The sequence below is a fragment of the Anopheles nili genome, chromosome 2, assembly GCF_943737925.1.
Source record: "Anopheles nili chromosome 2, idAnoNiliSN_F5_01, whole genome shotgun sequence".
Classification (NCBI taxonomy): Eukaryota; Metazoa; Arthropoda; class Insecta; order Diptera; family Culicidae; genus Anopheles; species Anopheles nili.
This window is the reverse complement of record NC_071291.1, coordinates 331,977-352,374: the sequence shown is the minus strand read 5'-3', so window position 1 is coordinate 352,374 and position 20,398 is coordinate 331,977. Positions and strand designations below refer to the sequence as shown.

Here is a 20,398-nt window from a genome sequence, read left to right as displayed (position 1 = left end):
AAAAAATTGTTACAAATGGCGTAGATGCTAAGAAGATACCAACCAAGATATTATAATAAAGACAAAATTTCCAGAAATTGATGTAGTCGACGTTGTTGAAGACAGTTGGTCACGCACTCCAGGCAACCTACGCACTGTGGAGCGGCCCTGAACAAACCGAGGTCATCAATATGTTTTCATAGAAATACGTAAAAATTAGGCTAAAATCATACTGAAACTAGTTTGTTCACACATAATTTGTGATTCAAAATTTTGGACTTCCAGATGGCGCTACTGTGCATCATTCTTTTTCAAGAAGTACAGGGCAATCAATATATGATGTCATGTGAAGAGTGATTAATCAAGAGTAAAATATCAATCTTGCCTATCATGTATTACTTCAATAGTTGCAAAAGGGTTTCAAAATTTTAATTTATTTAAAAAAAGTTACATTTAAAGCGGCTTTATATTTTTATTGATTTTTTTTCATTTTGATATTTTTGTATTAAGCAAAATATTGCTCTACTGCTTCTTCTTTCAAATTACCAATTGGAACAGAAGAATGTAACATTATATCTCCTGCATTTGCAGTAGCTTATACCTTGTGTACTGAAACTGGATTTTCATACGAGCCGTATAGCTTTTATAAAAGATTGTACGAGACTACACAGTAACATTTAATTTTTTCAAGGTCTATGGTTTGTTTGCAATTTATTTTGATAAAATCTTTGAAACAAATAGAATACATATTTGCAAATCAAGGTGACAATTGATTATACCGCAAAACTTAGGCTGATTTCTTTACAATAGAGAATAATATGTGCATATGTGAATATTTGCAACGCACTAGGCGTCTCCACCTCAAATCTAGCTAAAAAAAGCTTGTGGTAAGCGCAGCTGGATGGATGGGAAACCTTCAAAAATTAGTAATCGATTACTTAAGAAATAACGTATATTTTATCTGAAAATAAGACTTTTCAAGCATTTTTTTGATTCCTTACCAAAGTTGAAAAAACTCATTTTTTCCATTATTTTGACATATTTTGCTAAAAGTTTTATATTTAGATTCGTTAAAAACATGTATTGACTTAATCACAAGAAAACATACAAAAAATTCTTTAAATTGTATAAAAAAGAATTTTTATGACAAAAAATAATGATGTTCTTGGTATCGAAAGATGTACCATCAGAACGTAATTTTTGTAGCATTTTGAACAACTTTTTTGACTTTGGTGCTTTATATTTCAGCAACCAGATTTTTTACAAATCTAAATTTTCAAAATTCTTTTAATTAGCATGTTTTTAGTCGAATGGCTTATAAATTGCCACAATCGGAAAAAGTCGATTTTATGCCTTTTTGACCGCGCCCGCTCCAACGTGCCCCGCTTTCAAGCTTTGTATTTGGATTGCGTATTTAATTTTTATATTTAGTATTTCATACACATATTTTACTAATGAAGCCAGTTGCAGCAGATAATAATATAAAGATTTTCCCTTTCATTAGGTTTTCGCGTGCAGGAAAAATGCTGTTGAGTAAACGTTCTTCGGTTTTGCTTCTGGCATCAAGGAGCCATTAGTTTTTCGAGTATGATATTTCTTTCTTTTTTTAATTCTCGTTTCACAAAATAGTATGATCTTTAAAGTAACACTTGTCTAAAATGCATATGAATGGTTATAAATGTTTTTGTAGTAAATTTTTCTTTATTCATTTATGAGATCATTTAGACCTGATAATATTGCAACTGTTTTGCTTTCTATTCACAATATAAATTCTAAACATTATATTGCAAGCTAAACTTTGTTTCAGATAACAGCAGTTGAGATTATATAACATGGAATATATTAATTACATAATTCAGTGCATGAGACATGTACACACGTTTTTTATTATATGAGTTCATTGAACAAATTATTTAACCTGAAATTATTCCTGGCACACGTTTTTGCTACACTGTGGTTGTGCTATTGCTGTTATATCGCTGTTACCAAGAACATAATAGAGCATTGCTTAAAATAATTTTAAGAAAAGTAACTACCAACGATTTTTTTATTTTATAGATGAATAACATTGCATATGCTTTTCATCGCAAATACTCTGCAAATGATATGCGTTTTTAACGTTGAGGTCTTTTATAAAATTTTATGTTACATATTTACATTTTTCCGCCTTATTGGTGCGGCACAGTTAAATGTTGATCGAATTATCAGTTGCACATAGTTATCGATTGCTACACTATCACATTCATTCTATTTTTTAAGACAATATAGGTTTATTGTACTGTATGCGTTCGTGTTACATGAAGTCGTTATCAAATCGTATGCCCTAAGTGATATCTTCTTGTTGACCATAACCGAAACAGGAGACGTTTTGCATTGGAAGTATAACCGGAGCGGAAGTTCCGATAACAAAATGGAATTCTTCTATACATAGTTATAAAGAGTACGACCGTTGCCCACAACACGATGTGAAGCTCGTCAACAGACGCCTTAATGCTCAATGCAGAAGATTTGGATGTCTCAGCCATTTGGATGTCTCAGCGTCAAAATTTATTAATTTTAAAATTTAATTCCATGAGCATATGCAGTACTTTTATTCAACATGCGAAAATATTTCTAACCCGACAACGTTTTCATTGACAAATGGCTGTAGAAAATAATCTACGTCAAAACATATAGATCGTCGGTTTCTACCATTTCCTGGTTATGGAAAAGTTACAGAAACTTTCTATACCCAATATCCATCGGAACCAACTCATGCCAAGGTACCAGGACCGGTTAAAGTGCGGTGAAGTGAATACTATCCTAGAAGAATACAATGCGTGGCCGTATGATTCAACATTGAATTCATGTGAATGAAAACTCTGTGAAGATGCGTGAAAAACTACAGGCTACTGATAAGACAGTCCCTTCTTTTCTAGGAGAAAAAGCACCGTTTTGAAGAGACGTTCAAACAACTGTTGGAGCTCCTTTCTCATTCGAGGAAAACTCGCTCGTTCTATAGCAGATTGAAAGAGGCACAACTACATTAGTCAGTTCCGGCGATTCCTGGTTCAATACTCGTTACCAAGGTTATTAAATATTCCTCATACTATTTTGTGCAATACTTATTTGATTTTGACTCCATCTTACACGTTTGAAATCGATCTATTGATTGAGTTGGTCTCAAGCCCACAAAAGCTGTTTATATTACTTGCCAAATTACCAAAGCTAAAAGCTTTATTTCTATGAATTGCAAACATGTGCCAGAAAATGAAGTTTAAGTTTATTAAGTATGCAAATTAAACTACTGTGAGATTGAAAATATATCCTTGTCTTGACAGCAATTGATTACAATTGAAGATAAAGTACTTCGTCCAATGTTATATTTAATTTAAGTTCGACTATTCTAACTAGACATCTGCCACGTTGTTGAATTACAATTTATAAAATTTATATATATATATATATATATATATATATATATATATATATAATATATATATATATATATATATATATATATATATATATATATATATATATATATATATATATATATATATATATATATATATATATATATATATATATATATATATATATATATAGACATGTGGTTCATACCACTTTGTATGGTTAAATTATTCACAATTTTTAATATTATCGGTTTCACAATACGGCGTGAAAAATAATAATAAAAATATTATCGGTTTTTACAAGCTATTTCGAATTTCTGCAGGAAAAAATTTGATATGTTATGTTAAAGTGATTGCAATAACGGCAATACATGTACTTGCAGTTGCTAGCAGTATATCGTAAAATTGAACAAGTTGTAGAGTACAGGAGTAAAATAATATTTTGCCATTGTATAAAGGGATTTATTCTTATATATGTAATATTAATTATCAAACTCAAAACCTAAAACATGTTTTATTGCATTCAAAAAATTAAAAAATATATGGACGGCAGATATGTTGACTTTTTGATATTAAAATACGGGAAGAATATTCGCAATGCTTGTTTATTTGTTCAAGCTTGATATGACTGTTATTTTTATGCTTCTTTGTTGGTTTGTTTGACTTAAATACTTTCTCTTGCATGTATGCTCGCATTACCTTGTTTTATTGTCCTATCTGGCATAAAATTACTGTATCGCACAAGCATGTCTTTAAACAATAAATTCTATGAAAGTGCGATACAAAACATTTTGGTCTAGAAAATTTGATTCGTGGACCAAGCATATTTTATCTATACAGACACCGGTAAAGGACTTTTTGATAATTCATCGATTGAGAGCGAAGTTGATAGCTCTCCTGTAAATGCACAATCCAGAACTGTTGGGGTCGCCTTGTCCATACGGTCAATAAAATTGCTCTCTTTGTACGACATTTTGATAAGGCTAGGTGAACTATCGTTGGTTGGGTTAACAGACTGGCCATTATCGTGGTAGTTAGGATTAGTTATTGAAAGTATCCCAAATCGACCACCATCGCCTTCTTTAAGGTTGCGATATGTACCTCGACGAGATTTACGAACTCTTGGAGCTGAGTAGAGTTTTAATACCTTACAGTTACATGACACTAGCAACGCAATAACGAGACCCTGTAAATTATAAGAACATTATAGATGTGTTTTACAGTGTTACAAACCAAAATTATATCAACATGATATCGAATGAAACTGACGATTTTTATGCCTGATGGTGACTTACTTGGACTCCTTGTGCGATGCTATACAGGGACCAAAGTTCCATCACATTCCATATTGAAGCAACCGCTCCGAGTACTATTACCGTAGCTAACACTACGAGTATCTAACAATAAGGGTATAAAAAAAAGTATCAGACGTTGCTAATTGGATAAAAGCTACAAACATCTTTGCTCAATGAACCGTTTAAAATATGTTGTAAGTATGCACGTCACTATTTGAAAATTTAGAAATTACGAAACATTTTCTTTTCCAATGTTTGATGTACTGTTAAAAAAAACAAGCTTTTGATTTTTTTTTCAATAAACAAATTTTAGATTTGAAAGGTATTATACATAATTTGAATACAAAAATTACGATTTTAATGTGATAAATAACGATTTTTTTTATTTAAAACATATATTGAATTTTTTAAAAATAAAATTGAATTTTTAATCAATATCATTTTTTTTAAATTTTTCTAAGAATAACACATTGTCAAATCTTCAATCAAATTGACAAAGTTGACTATACTCTCTTCATATCGTTTGAGGGAAAGATGTTCAGAAGGATTTTGTGCGAGTGAAAGAAAAGATAATGGACTTTTAGGCTACCCTTGGACCTTTTAGGCTCTTGGACATATGAATTGGGGAAAGTTTTCTCGTATTGTAATATTTCCATTAACGCTTTGTCCTATCCACAATATTTTCTTGCTGTTTAACCTGTACACTGTTAGTTTTTCTTTAGCATGTAGTCATTATCTCACCTTAAAGAATAATCCAATTTGTAAGCCACGTTTTTTAACTAGTTTATTTTTTGAACGCGAATCAATTTGTAGCGCGGCAGCAATTTTAATTGCTCCACCACCTTGGCAGGCAAGGTAGAATCCAGAAAAAAGTAACATAACCGCTGGCATCAAAAATCCCCATACGTAAGCGGATCCTTCCATTAACCTGATAAGCTTAAAAAATATAAGTCATCATATTCTATTTAATCATAAGATACCTTACCAGCAATGGTTTTCACCATTTAGTTCGTGAACGATTTGTGCAATAACTTGTGCGCCGCTTATTTTAACTTCTCGTTCTTGATATTTAAACGCAGCCGCAACTCCAAGCATTAGTAGAGGAAACCCCCAAGAAACGAGGCTAGAATTAACCAAGATGAGGAAAATACCGTTATATGAAACAAATTAATCAAGTCGACATAAACCATTTTGATATTAATATTGGACTATTTGAACAGTTGATTGCAAAACATAACATCATCTAATAGATTGCTTGCAACTATTCTTACCTATAGTTTGCTAATGCTTTTCCCATACTTGATTCTGGATTGGAGTTGATATTTGTGTTTGAGCGAAACAATACCAGTGCATGATGGCAACAGCAGCATATCCAGCAAAGAGAGGCCAGTTTCATGAACAGTAAAGCCAATGATAGAGATAAACACAGTTCCGAATCCTAGAATGAAAGTAGGGATAACTGAATTGATATTGTAGAATAATCAAATGTACTAACCTGAACACCTCCAACGCCAATAACGAAAAGTAGTTGGCTCATGAACAATGAGGCTAACAGACTTAACAGAGCTGTTCCTGCTAGAGATTTCAAATCAGAAAATAAGCTGAAAAATATGAGAATAGTTTTTAGTGAATTTATATTACAGTATACATTAAAATCAAAATATGTCAAAAATCTACAAACAAACGCCAGTAGCAATAAAGACATTAATTTATATTAAATGATTACAAAACTAGCATTTAATAAAACAATAAAAACGATGAGCTATTTATATAAAAATTTGTAAATTCTTACCTGTATGTTATAAATGCAAACGCTAAGCCAACTAAACTAACGGAGCTGCCAAGTACGACACCTAATGCAATTAATCCTCCTTGCGATCCCCAAGCCGTGCTGAATGAACCATATGAAATGTTGGCCATTGGCGGGAATCCGTGGATGTGTCCAGTGTAAAGGGTTTCCATTTTCTTTCGAACTAAGGAAGATACCTCACTGTAGTGCACTAAAACAAAAACTGAACAAATCCTTGAAAAAAGAAAGCAACATTTTCATATTACATTATAGAACCAACTATAGCTTTCTGAACCTCAATAACATAAACGATACGAATCATGATTATCAAATATTGGGTTGCATGATATACACCACCGCCATGCAATCCAGCCGTTCACAGTATGCATAGTAGCTTTGTTTAAAGGTAAATGAGTCATGAATTACTTCAGTGCAAACAAATGCAATAGAAAGAGAATTACGTTAAACATTAACGTGAATATTACAGTTTGTTTGAACTATGATTATAATATCACAAAATATGTATGAAATAGCAAATTGAGCTGACCACACTGCAAGTAACAATTGCAGTGTGGTCAGCTCAATTTGCTATACACTGCAAGATGTTTGTAAAAATTAAAAAAAACGAGATAGATAAATGAAAAACTTTACAGTGAATCTTTAAAATTACTTTCTAATTCGATTGTTGCCACAAGTAGGCTAGCTAATTCCAACAGATTATCTCGATGATAGCTTCACGAGAACACAATGTTTCTTGTCAGCCGGAAAGATAATATGAAAAGATGTGGTGTCTCATCACATTTTTATGCCCATTCTCTATGTTGAGCATATAAACGTCTCACTGTTGATTCTACACAAATCAATACATACACTTAAAAACTCACTTAAAAAAGTATAATTCCCTTAAAAACTCACTTTTGTAAATGTCGATGTTGCTTTTGGTTTTGTTGTTGCTTTGCATTAATTTCACATGCAACGAAAATGAATCGAAAGCCTTATTTTATAGCAGCCCACTTATACATTTTATTACCGTGCACATAATTGAGAAAATATAATAGTAATTGTAACTCAAATCACAAATAAGGCTCTTTGTTACACTATGCTGTTGAGAATGGTATGTTTTCCAGATTCATCCGCTTTTACTTTTTGCATATGCATGCTTCAGTTAATCACAAATTACTATTGACATATTACCTATTACACGAATCTTGACGCACGTGAATTTACCCTTGGGAAAAAATTTTGAGCTTATGGTAATCCATAATCGTGTTGATACGGAATTCATGTTAATTAACAGTAGAGAGAATGCCTTGAACAAGCAGTCTTACTGCCAACAAGACACCCAACATACTGAATGAAAGTTTTTATTTGCTCACGAAAAATATGAAAATACTTTGTTCTATCTGACTCCGAGTATGATTCGTTCATTCAAAGGGGAAATTTCGTATTTTTCTGCCGAAAAATACGCCTGCGCACATATTCTGAAACGCGAGTCATGAGTTGGTTATTGCTGTGTCGATTTACGAGCCGTTCATTTTACGGAAAAACTGTTTGTCTGGTCTTTTTAACAGTATTATTCAGCTTCTTCGAATGCATGAAGTGTAGGATTAATAACACATCAAAAGTGGGGTGTGGTAACTCCGTTAACCTCAAACAGATAAAATGACAAATATAGGATATTTTTTATTTTGTTATTTACGATTTCCCTTTTTTGCTAGGTTTTTTTTTCTACTGCTTGCTCTAACTTTATATGATGTATAGTTCTATTTTATCGTAAAATACCCGTTTTACGTTTACCTACGTAGAAACGTGATTATACGGATGATTAAAGCTCCTCGCGTGTGTGCATCACTTGATCAGTGATATGGGCTGGAGTATGATGAGCTTGTAGCTGACGCCAAAAAGCAGCACGTTCTTCAAATAGCCCTGATTCTAGCGCAACAATCGGCTGCTTGGATGAGTCGAGGCTGCCGATACGTAGATACCGCAAAGGAAATCGATCAGTAGGAGGCCATTGAGGAAGATCGGTTTTATCATTTGTTTCAGTGGATGGGGTTGGATTGCCTGTACGAGCAAAGTTGACCCAAAGCTTTGTAATAATTCGTCGTACTTTGTGCTCTTCGTCAGTTGGAACAGCTGAATGGAAAAGATCCTTTGCTATTGGGAATAAATATTGCAGTTCCTCTGCATGGCATACACCTAAGCAAATGTAACATTGGCATTTTCAATATTATGCTGAATAGTAGAAGCACTTGTGTACAGTAGAAAGTATACTTTGTAAAAGCCATCAGCTTACCGTAGTAATTTTCTTTCCCTCCTTTGAATATTTCTGTAAAGCTGGCGGAAGCTTTTTGAGCAAAAAGATACACGAATGTTGGACCAGCTTTCACTTGGGATTGTCGTTGACTGTTGTTGAGAAAACGAATTCGTAAATATTCATCCATACCTGCTAGAAACCACGCATCTGAATAAAGCTTCATAAAAGAAAAAAAGAGTAATAAGTTAGGACCAACGAGAGTACTAAAAACATGTTAAACAACACGGTGATATATACATTCGTAAGATTTTTCTCCGTTTGTTGAGTGAGTTTCTGATTATTGAAGTAGAAATCGTTGATAAGCTGCGTGATTTCACGCTGCCTGCTCAATTTATGATGATCGTAATACAATGAAATGGGTAATGCATGATCCCAGTTTTCATTGATACTTCGTCGTAGATTTGGCACATTTATCAAAGCTGTAAGTGAGAACCAAATATCAACAAACTTTTCCAGAAAAAAATTGTAGTTTTAACTTTAATCATCTCACATGCACTCTTTAGAGCTCCTTCGTCCAGTGTTAGGCCAGTCATCCAAGGGAGACCAATGGCATGTGGTTCAAGCTCGTGCCGTGGATGTTTAGTTATAAATGAACCCGGTATATCAGGTTCAACAACAGGTGGAAATGGAATCATGGGATCAGTGTCCCAAATCTGAAAGTGAAACGGAAGAAATGTATGTATAGTGACAGTGGTAAACTCTTGTGTATCACCGGTGGAATTACTTACAAAAAAGTCGTAGAATTTTCTTGTAATTTCATCTGCAGAAATCATCCGTAGACAGTTAAGCATATCAAAAAAGCGTCCCTCAAGTCCTTCAGTGCAGTTTAGCATCTGGCCAAGCTGAATGGAGCGTTTACGCGCTACTCCAGGATGTGCCGGTTGAGCCCAAGCATCTAAGTTTACTCCCGATTGAGAAATAACTTTATGGAAAAGTCCTTTGGACAGAGTAGACATCATGTGATACGTTCCACTAGCTCCTCCGGCGCTCTCTCCAAACACCGTCACAGATTGCGGATCGCCTCCGAAAGCCGCTATGTTTTCACGAACCCATTGCAGCACCATGGTTTGATCCTTGAGCCCATTATTTCCAGGGCAGTCGGCTTGCTCGGTGCTAAGAAACCCTAATGGTCCAAGTCGAAAATTTGCTCCAATGTAGATAACATCATGCTCCAGCAAATAATCAGGGCCATAGAAGGCACGAGTTCCCGATCCACATTGCCATCCACCCCCATGGAAAAACACCATAACCGGATAGATAGTTGGAATGGATTCAACGTTCTGGGATCGTGCCCTTTCGGGAACATACACGTTAAGTTGCAGACAATCCTCCACGCCTGAAATTGATTCGTCACGACGGTATGGATCTCGCTGAGTGCACAGTGGTGCATCTGTGGTGGCATTTCGTACGCCTGTCCATCCTCCAAAAGCTTCGGGAGCCTGTAAAATTCAAAATAAACGATCAACACATATTCAACTTGTAGTATAGCATTTGTAAAGCATGAAGTGGAAATACCTTTTAACGCCAATAAACCAAGAGAGGGAGAAATAGAGAAAGAGAGAGATGAAGTAAAAATACATTTTTTTTACACATAAACTAATATCACGATTGCAAATAACGATGTTGAATATTGTATGAATTTAATACCTGCAATTTGTGATTTGCCCTTAAACATACCTTGAAGCGTAGCTTCCCAATGGGTGATTTTGCATAAGGTATTCCAAGGAAGGCAAGAATACCTTGCCCACTTAACGTGTTGAGGTATCTTCCAACGAGAATGCCTCCATGAGGTAATGTAACTATTAGCTTATCTGAAGTGCGACCAGAAATATTGTCAAAATTTAGGATGGCTATCATCAATATTAGAACTATAGCCATGGTGGACCATAATCGCAGCCTTAATCTCGTTCTCATTCTCTGTATGTTGCTTGCCAGCTGGTAGACAGTAGGGTAGCCTAGCAGCTTGGCACTGTAAAGTACGCAGTTATAAAATATGAAAACTAATATATTTGTAAAGTGGATGATCAATTTCTAGTTGAATATGTCCGACAGATCTACATTGTAAGCAATCCGTGAAGTTACGCAGTTTTTTTTAATTATGGAGATCGTTTTAACTGAAAATCTATGCAGCACGATTAACCAACAGAACACTCATGTATTCAACACTTGTTGCCGACTGTGGTTTCGATCTACTGAACATCAAAGTTTTATACAGATCGGTCTAACACCAGTCAAACATGTCCAGTTAACGAGCGAAGGCTAATAAACTAGTTTTGGTACCTTGCAGTAAGGAACGCAGGCAATGGCGGCAGCTCATGTTCAAAACTATTGAACAACTTTTATTTATTGATTCGTGTAAATTGCTAGATGGAAATTATATTCGTACTCTATTAGTTGCCGAATGAAAAATATGGAGATTTCTCGCAAGAACATACTTTTTTTAAACCAACTTTTTTGTAATCATAATAAAATAATTGCCCAATCCATGCAACCTGCCTCAAGATAAAATGAGTTTTGGCATAAAACCGGTTTTGGGTTAAGATGTTATCGTTTCATCGAGAACTATGGAATTAACTGCAGCATTGCGTGTGTTGACTCATATCATCAATCAAGTTCTCAATTTTGTAGATCTTCAAGATTTTACGACTATTCCTACAGTCGTATTTCCCACAGACAAAAAATAGCCAGTATTGTCGGAGGGTGGTACGGTACGTAAACTCGGAATGTGAAACCAGAGGCATTTTATGACCAATTATGAACCAACTCGGTGACAAAAAAGCACGCAGCAAACAAAATTAAAATAAAAATAATAATAATAAAAATTTTTATTATGATTATAACTTTATTGTTATAACATTACAATTATCACTGTAAACGATTATATCTTCAATTATGATATTACTGGTTTTGAATTCTGTTAAAAAGCGTTGGAATAAACCAAGATACATCACATGCATAACTAGCTACATTCATTACTCAACGGTAATTTCTCGTATTTAGTAAAACGAACAATAATTTACACAACGCTCACAAATGGCAAAAAATATTCTAAGCAATTTTTACGAAAAGTTAAACATTATACTATAACAGAAAATAGTTTAGATTTCAGTTCAGAAAATAGATATTGTTTCAATCGATGTATCAAGGCTATTTAATATAATGCTCGGTTTTATTATTAGCTCTTAAAGCCACGTGGTACTTTTAAAAAATGATTTTCATAGATTTGAAAGTTTTCAGTTATAAAATGAAACTAGAGAAACATAATTTAGCTCAAAAAGAGTCAGAGATATCTGAACCGGATTGAACATTTCTGGAGTGGTTCAGACAGAATTGCACCCTCGCATGAATTAGTATGTATTACTACACACTAGATACTAGTATTTTTCTGAAAACCGTCGTAAAATCTCTAGCGGCCAAGGAGGCGACCCAAACATTAGCAATTATACCAAAAATGGCTTCCGTGTAACATAGCCTCATATGAAAGAAATATTTGATTTGACATATAAACGTCAATTTCAAGTGAGTTTTATGTTTGACGTAAAAATCCGTATAAAATATTCTAATGTAATTCAGGTGCAAAGTGAAAAGAAAAACATTTATTCTGCAAAATATTTGTGAAACATGAAAGATTGCTACAATTAGCGCGACAAGGAATCGCGCTTGTAAACTTGAATGTAATTTCGTGTAATAGTTGCGTTCGTTTTTTTTAAATATTTTTCGAGAAAAACTGCATTATCCAAAACGATTAGAGGCAGAAAAGCAAAGGCTTGTGGTAGGCCGTACAAAGGCCTGGAATCGGAAACATTGGCTTGTGTTTTTCTTGCCTTTTGTGGTGTTGCTTCGCCTGAAAGGTGTGGCTAGTATTGCGTGATTTAACAGGGCAAATTATTCTTGTGATTCAAATGAATAATAAAAATCAGCTACGCAGTACGCCTGGTGATTTTTTAACACAAGTTTCTATACAATGATTGTTGATGTCACAATCCGATATTATTGGTTTACTAAATAGTGACGGTGGCGCAGTTGATATCGGTTATGCTGAATTTCTTGACGTTGTAGCTATCAACCTAGTTGTGAATGGTTTGTGATAACGCATAAGCGATTATCTTGAAAATCGCGACCGTATTGTCAACAGTGTATGGAACACCTTAGTGTTTGCGAAATTCTTCTAGTCTATGCATAAGGTGCGGTAGTATGATATCTTTTGAGATGTAATTTGTGATTGCTTAATAGTTGTAAGTGCAATATCATCGACACCAAGTGCATTAATTGTGTGAACAATCGGTTTAAACATCTTCGATAAAATCTTAGCTCGTGGAAGTTATAGTAAGAATCACCAAGGAACATAATTCAATTCCAATCAATGGTTTTTAATAACGTAAGCAACGGCAAAATTTTTTTGTTTTGTTTATTGGGTTTTTGCATAACCCTAACAAAAAAAACAATAAATAACAAACAATAATAGAAAAATGTTCAAAAGAATTGGCCAAAATCACGTCCCAACTATCGCGTAGCATCTTATCACGTGTAACTTCGGTTATATCAAAAGTTTTTAAACCGATAAAATATTTAGGTTAAAATCCTTGAATGATCTTGCAATATTCCAAATTGTTAAGAAACGGATTTATTTGAGCAAAAAATTGTACATTTTTTAGTATATGATATTGAATAATAAATCCTTCTGATTTGCGCGCTTATATACACATTATTAGGTATTCACAATTCTGAACATTATTTATTTGTTTATATTCTTATTTGTGCATTTATTATTGTTGCATTTATTTGTTTATATTCTTATTTGTGATGTATAAAATGATTAATACACTAATTGGCATACATTGAAATTAGACAAAGCTTCTTTAACTAATGTTTCTATAAATTTCTCGTAATTTGTATTTCACAGGAGTGCAAGCAGTAATAGATAACAATGGAAGAGAGACGAGTAGCCGATTACTTTGTAGTGGCTGGAATGCCCGAGCAGCCAAAGCTACTAAAGGAAAACATATTCAACGACTCGTCACATTTACGATTGACAACCACCATAGATCCTATCACAGATATAGGCGTTTATTTTCCGTCGTTGGGAGAGAAAATCCCAGCTGATTATGAAATTCTTGAGAGCACGCCATCTGGATTGTTGGCAGATCTCAATTACGGTTCCGTCCGTACGATTGGTTGCTTTATTTACTACCGAAGAGGCAAGGATAAACCTCCTCTGGTCGATATAGGAGTTATGTACGAAGGAGCTGAGCGTATTATGGCTGATGCAGAAATTGTACTAAGCACCCCTGGCGATCGACTAGCAAATGTTAACAATTCTTCGGCTAAAACGTTTTTGACATTTCGTCGTGCGAGCACCGATATGCCCTGTAATGAACTTGTTGTAACGGATTTGTGTGTCGTGATACCTTCGAAGGGTGAAAAACCACCGCATGCTTTCTGCATGATCCATAAAACTCTGAACAAAGGGCTGATGGGCAGTGATGTATACCTTTGCTATAAAAAATCAATGAACCGTCCAAAACTAATTAGCTACGAGCCAGAAATATTGCACCGGTATCCTACGTTTGATCACAATGATTTTCCGCTAACATTGTGCCCTAGTGTGCCCCTCTTTTGCCTGCCCATGGGTACTACGCTAGAAGCATGGCAACACGTGCCTGGTGGTGATGGAAAGGTATTGAAAGTGCGCTGAAAGGATGGGCAGACCTGGATATCAAAATGAACACTGTCACGTTCGGTTTTTCCTTTACAGATGAAGAGAAAACCAATTCAGCCCGTCTTCAGCACATTTGTTCTTACAGTCAACGATGGCACGTATAAAGTATACGGATCAGCTTTAACGTTTTACGAAGAATTTTGGTGAGTGTCGAGTACTACATAAACATATGTGTTGGATGTTATTAAGCATTGAGTGTTTTCTTGTAGCGAAAATAACTTAAATGATCAACAACGGGAGCTACTCGATTGGAATAAGGACTCGCATAAAACGCATTCACTGCACGTGAACAAATCTATCTGTCTTTTGTCACGGTGGCCATTCGGTGATACTTTCGAAAAATGGCTTCAATTTTTACACGTAAGTAATTTTGAAAAAGCATAGCTGGCAAGAAGGTACGATAATGACTGTTTTACTATTATCTTGTAGCAACTTTCCAAGCTCAATGAAAATTTGCCTGTTCCTATTGAACGGTACATAACTCATCTGCTTGATGAGGTACCATTTCCAGCGCCAAGCATTCTGCTGCAACTGTCAACACTCAGTAATAATAGAATACTATTAACGTTGCCAGAAGATTCCCCTCTACCCAGGAGTGGCGCCGGTTTTCGCCAGTTACTCTCCAATCTTGGACCAGAAAACTGCTTGCACGTGTTACTGCTGGTCCTAACAGAACAGAAACTGCTCATTCACTCACTGCGACCGGCCATTCTGACGGCAGTTGCGGAGGCAGTATCGTCATTTTTGTTCCCGTTTAAATGGCAATGTCCGTACATACCGTTGTGCCCGCTGGGTCTAGCTGAAGTACTTCATGCACCGTTGCCATACTTGATAGGAGTGGATTCTCGTTTTTTTGATCTTTATGAACCTCCAAGCGATGTGACTTGTGTGGATCTCGATACCAACAACATTAGTTTGTGCGAATCACAAAAACACCTCACGACAAAGCTACTTCCTAAAAGGGCTTCACGGATCTTACGTCAAACTCTTCGCAATCTAGAGGAACTAAGTCAAAACCAAGTGTGTGATTCCAACAATAGCTTGGATCGTGATTTGAAAAAACGAAAGAGAGAACAAAATTTAGAGCAAAGAATTCAGGAAGCTTTCCTTCAGTTCACGGCATGTATACTAAAAGGCTATAGAGACTACCTGGTTCCGATTTCGAAGGCACCTACGGTTGGTGCCACTGACCCTAATGCATTGTTTAGAATGGAGGCATTTTTGCGTTCTCGAGACAAAGCGCATCACAAGTTCTTTCAATTATTGATGAAAACGCAAATGTTTATCAGGTTCATCGAGGAACGCTCGTTTGTGTCCGACGGTGATCATAACCTAGCATTTTTTGACGAGTGCGCCGAAAAAGTGAGTGCGTACGAAGATACTCCGACAGATATCAAACTCATTGAGTGGGATGCGGGCCAGAGCAGCGAACGTACAAAATTTATTCTGCCGCCCGAATGTCAGCCGGGCCTTCCGGTTGTAGACCAATGCTACTCGTACGACTCGTTTACGCTCAATCCCATTTTGCTGAAAGAATCCAGGCGCAGCCATTTGGAAAACGTGCTTCAAAATCACGCTTCTGCAGCTCCGGGATCGCCTATGGCACGCCGTACAAAGCATGAAATAAAAACGGCTCAAAAATTAGCTCGCAAACACCAAGGCAATCCAGAACTATGGGCAAAGCATTTGCTCGCTACGTGCTATTCGATTTATTTCATTGTACTACCAAGCTTGATTTCAGAAAATACAGGCCGTGAACATGCGGTTTTAAAGGAAGCATACGATTTACTCGGTAAAGCTTGCAAGTTAAAGGTGCCGTGTGATGAAGTTTGTTATCGCATCATGATGCAACTGTGTGGTTTGCACAACCTTCCTGTGCTTGCTGTACGGTTGCATTACTTGATGAAAAGATCTGGTATTCAACCCAACGCTCTTACGTATGGTGTTTATAATCGGTGCGTTTTGGAAGCGCAGTGGCCTTCTGAATCCATCCTTTCGTCTCAAATGCGGTGGAATCGTCTGCGAAACATCGTTATCGGAGCAGCTCAGTTCAAGCGCGCAGGTGAAAAGTTTGCTGCTCGACGCCGACGTTCATTGTCAGGACAAGATATTCACAATGCATCATTGAGTGGCACCTTAGACTCGGTCGATGGAACATCCCGAACCAGTCTCGACTCGGGATACTCGCAGGCAGAACAACAAAATGCTGGTACAATTACGATGGATTTTAGCACGTTTGATAAACTGCGAGATCGTCTTGGAGCAATCGTCCGACAAAATACAGCAACGAGTAGTCACCAAGAATCATCGGAGGTGCTCTCTAGTGCTGGGTTACTGATCAGTGGAGAAGCGTCTCATCATCTTAAATTGCAAACCGGTTGTGGTGGAACAGAAACAAAATTAGCATATAAGAAATCCCCACCAACGGCATCTTGTGATCTGAGTCCTCGTATGTTAGCAAGAGCCGAAAGTTTTGCTGGGGATTCGAAATTTATCGATAAGCTTCAACGCCAAAATGGAATGGATGCGACAAAAGCAAAACGAGCACTTGATTTTCATCCAAAGGAAACTAATTCTCAAGAAGAATTAGACGATGCGAAAGGAAGTAATCCTAAGGGTGGTAGTCCAACAAAGTAAGTAAACGTACGGTTGGGAGCAATAACTATAGCCATGTAGTGTTTAGTTTGAATAAATTAAATAATGTTTGATCTGTTCTCAGGATATCTTCACGTACTATTGTAACGCAAAATGATCCTTTGGGCGCTCTTAACGAGTCTGTGAATGATAAAATTATGGAAGTCCACCGTGACTCTGCACACAAATCTAATGAGAGAAACCAAAGCAGTCATAATAGCACCATCTATACGGATCAGCCGATTTTGTTTAAAGGACAACGATCGGCAACATTTGATGATTCAACCCAGCTCAAAAGTATGCAGCGTTCGGAAACAATGCCAATGACAAATACCGTTTCGTCGGGATTTGGTAGTTTAGGCTCTTCATTAAGATTTAACTTTGGGTAAGTTTATGTTTTAGTCTAAAAATGCTAACTTGGTATGGTGTCATGACGTTTTTCATTTGAGTGAACAGAACTTTGAACTTTAGAACACGTTTCATTTTAATTTAAATTTAGTTAAATCTTGCAGTACGGAATAAGTTTTTCGCTTTATTTTCCCATATTCCTTGTACATTTTTGTTGTAGCCGTTACTCACCTGCACGTATGTCTATGAAAAATGATTTGAAATCTTTGTCTACCAATATGATAGAGAATATTTCAAATATCAGGTAAGCTTCCATACTTTTTTCGATTTGAATAAGTATTACAAATATGCCATAATTAAAATGTATCTAATTTTTATTTTAAATCGTTTCTGCATTCATTTAATTAGTCCTAGTCTGTCTGGCAAAAAATCAAACGAAATCATTCAGAGTGGATTAAGCAGCATAAAAAATGCCGCGACTTCGGTAGCCAAAAAATTGGATGAAATAAAGGAAGCCATTTCGGCAAATTCAACACCAGTGAAAATAGGAACGATTGGGATGAATGGCTCTTTAGAACGCGACAGTCACGGGTCCGAGAACGATCTTCTGCATAACGATGACGCGATGACAAACGCTATTAATGGCAATCGGTCCCGCCGTGTTTCCAGTGAATTTGATCTTTGGCTTCGTTTCAGTGAGTCGCGCAAGTCGAGTTATAATAATTTAGTTCCTCTTGGTGAAAATGCTACATCGACCAACAGCCTGAACGCCGTGTGTTCAACGCTGCCGGATAACATTTATCCCGCCATGCTGGAGGTAAGATGCTCAACTTAGTGTACACTCAACATGTTTTACTTTAGGATAAATTGTTAAAATTGTTAAAACTCAACATGTTTTTCTATGCTATTTTTTCTCCATCCGTAGCAATCGGAAACAAATGACGCGGATTTTACTATTGAAATTACATCTTGCTCGCAGTGTCATAACTGTTCGGTATTGCTGTACGACGAAGATGTTATGGCTGGATGGTCATCGGAAGATTCTAATTTAAACACTACTTGTCATGCATGTGGCAAAGTGACAGTGCCATTTCTTAATGTGCAAATAGCTTCCGATCATCATGAAATGAACAAAAGGCTGCCATCAGCTCATCACCAATCGGATATAATAAGTGTGCCATATTTAAACCCTCTTGTTCTGCGTAAGGAGCTGGAAAACATTCTCAGCGAAGAGGGAGATCTGGCACTGACTAAATCAAAATTTGTGGATGAGCATCCCATCATCTATTGGAACTTGATGTGGTTCATGGAACGGATAGACGTCAACACTCATCTGCCAAACCTCGTGTTGCCTGAACAAGTTCGTATAACCCAATAGTTGTTTAATAGTCGATATGGTCCGGTCTGCAAGAAGCAAAAGAAAATAATTGTCAATATATAAATGTATCTATTTTTGTTATTTTCTCAGGAGGACGATAAGGCAGACCCGTTGAGTAATGTAAAAACTATTATTGTTCTTTGTTTGTGGGATAATCCACGGCTACATTCGGAGGCTGGGCCTGCGATGTACATGCTTTGGCGCCAGAACCAACCGAATAGTACACTGTTGAAAGCTCTTTTGACTGATCAAACGTCGATAAATCGAACGTAAGTATCTGGATGTGTGTTTTAGGCGGATGATGTGTGTTGATATTAACATTGAGTATGAGCGCGTTAGTCTTTGAACATATTATGAAATGAATCTATTGTTTTTCTGCTATTCTACAGTGTGATGCAACAAGTGATTGCTTCGATACGCTGCAACGATTTACTCACCCCTATCAAACGATTAGCTAACGAAAGACAAAAGCTAAAACACCGGGGCGTCGATCGGACTCACTCAATATATCGCGATATGTTGTTTCTAGCATTCGTTGAGATAGGGTGTGCCCATATCGATCTCATCTCGTTTCATCGCCAATACGCGGCTGTGTTCGCTAAGCTAATGGAGAAAGAATCCAATACCTTCTACCGCAGTCAAGATTTGCCCCCATCGTCAACAGCCATGTTTTGTCGTGCTTACTTTAAGCCATTACATTTGCCTTGACAGGTGGGTTTAATGACGAATCAAACGTTTATTACCATTTGTGAAAATTTATGATTTGAAAACAGGCTTAAAAATACTTTTCTGATGAGTATACTTATTGAACGTTTTTATATTTCTATATATAAGTTATAAATTGTAGAAATTGAGGTATTAAAAGTGACTGAAGGAAAACATATAAATTAAATAAATACTGTATGTATTAACTTAGCAGACGCATCATTTTTCTGCAATTCATGTAATGACCATGACTAACATCACATAATGATGCTGCATGATGGATGGAACACTCTAAAGCGCCTTTTCTACCAAGAAGGGTTTGCACCAGTGGGATAGGTTAGTTTATTTCCTTTTCAACTTCATGCTAAATCGGGTTATCCTAGACTCGAAACTGGAAACTTTGAGGATTACCTAAAACATCAAACAAATTATAGTGTGCGATAATGGTAATGGTAGACTTCGTTGGGTTGTAGTTTTCCTGCGTATCAGAGACTTACGAAAGATTGGACTAGTGGCATCGACGTTGTAGAGTTTTCGTAATAGAGTAATCCACGTTGAAATACACGTAGGGTGCTGGCGGCCAACTGGTCGTACCACAGTCTGAAGAAGCTTATTGATTTAAATTTCTTATCGCGAAGAAGCTGGAGTTATAAACTCATTGATAGTAAGTGAGTACTTCTTGTAGATATGAAGCTGAGAATACCCTTTCAATCGCGTTCGATGACGACGAGCTCTATGGCTGAGAAAGCATTGGTGTTAGAATCGGTGCAGAATCGTTTACTTTATACGCATACTTAAATCTACTAAATGAGGTTTAGGAGGAGTAATGAATAGAAACC

The 20,398-nt window shown here is 36.2% G+C and overlaps 3 protein-coding genes across 4 annotated transcripts; 1 reads left to right on the top strand and 2 right to left on the bottom strand.

The window, feature by feature from the left end:
* Nucleotides 1-4,206: 4,206 nt before the first annotated feature.
* On the bottom strand, nucleotides 4,207-6,631 carry LOC128720745 (adhesion G protein-coupled receptor L1-like). The gene is made up of 7 exons (XM_053814440.1): nucleotides 6,462-6,631; nucleotides 6,165-6,270; nucleotides 5,941-6,107; nucleotides 5,655-5,792; nucleotides 5,411-5,597; nucleotides 4,670-4,771; nucleotides 4,207-4,560 (listed from the first exon to the last, which is right to left on the bottom strand). Exons 1-7 carry the CDS (start codon nucleotides 6,629-6,631, stop codon nucleotides 4,207-4,209), a joined length of 1,224 nt encoding a protein of 407 aa, XP_053670415.1.
* Nucleotides 6,632-8,219: 1,588 nt separating this feature from the next.
* On the bottom strand, nucleotides 8,220-10,653 carry LOC128720541 (juvenile hormone esterase). Its single transcript, XM_053814215.1, has 6 exons — nucleotides 10,453-10,653; nucleotides 9,504-10,214; nucleotides 9,266-9,428; nucleotides 9,013-9,194; nucleotides 8,755-8,932; nucleotides 8,220-8,657 (listed from the first exon to the last, which is right to left on the bottom strand). Exons 1-6 carry the CDS (start codon nucleotides 10,651-10,653, stop codon nucleotides 8,284-8,286), a joined length of 1,809 nt encoding a protein of 602 aa, XP_053670190.1. The 3' UTR covers nucleotides 8,220-8,283.
* Nucleotides 10,654-13,702: 3,049 nt separating this feature from the next.
* On the top strand, nucleotides 13,703-19,928 carry LOC128720539 (DENN domain-containing protein Crag). 2 transcript variants are annotated; one of them, XM_053814213.1, is made up of 10 exons: nucleotides 13,703-14,452; nucleotides 14,537-14,637; nucleotides 14,704-14,854; nucleotides 14,924-17,127; nucleotides 17,214-17,513; nucleotides 17,697-17,780; nucleotides 17,885-18,293; nucleotides 18,402-18,836; nucleotides 18,948-19,123; nucleotides 19,244-19,928. In XM_053814213.1, the coding sequence occupies exons 1-10, from the start codon at nucleotides 13,703-13,705 to the stop codon at nucleotides 19,560-19,562; spliced, it is 4,929 nt and encodes a 1,642-aa protein (XP_053670188.1). In that variant the 3' UTR covers nucleotides 19,563-19,928. The 2 variants fall into 2 exon arrangements, with proteins under 2 accessions (XP_053670188.1, XP_053670189.1); XM_053814214.1 differs by lacking the exon at nucleotides 17,697-17,780.
* Nucleotides 19,929-20,398: the final 470 nt, after the last annotated feature.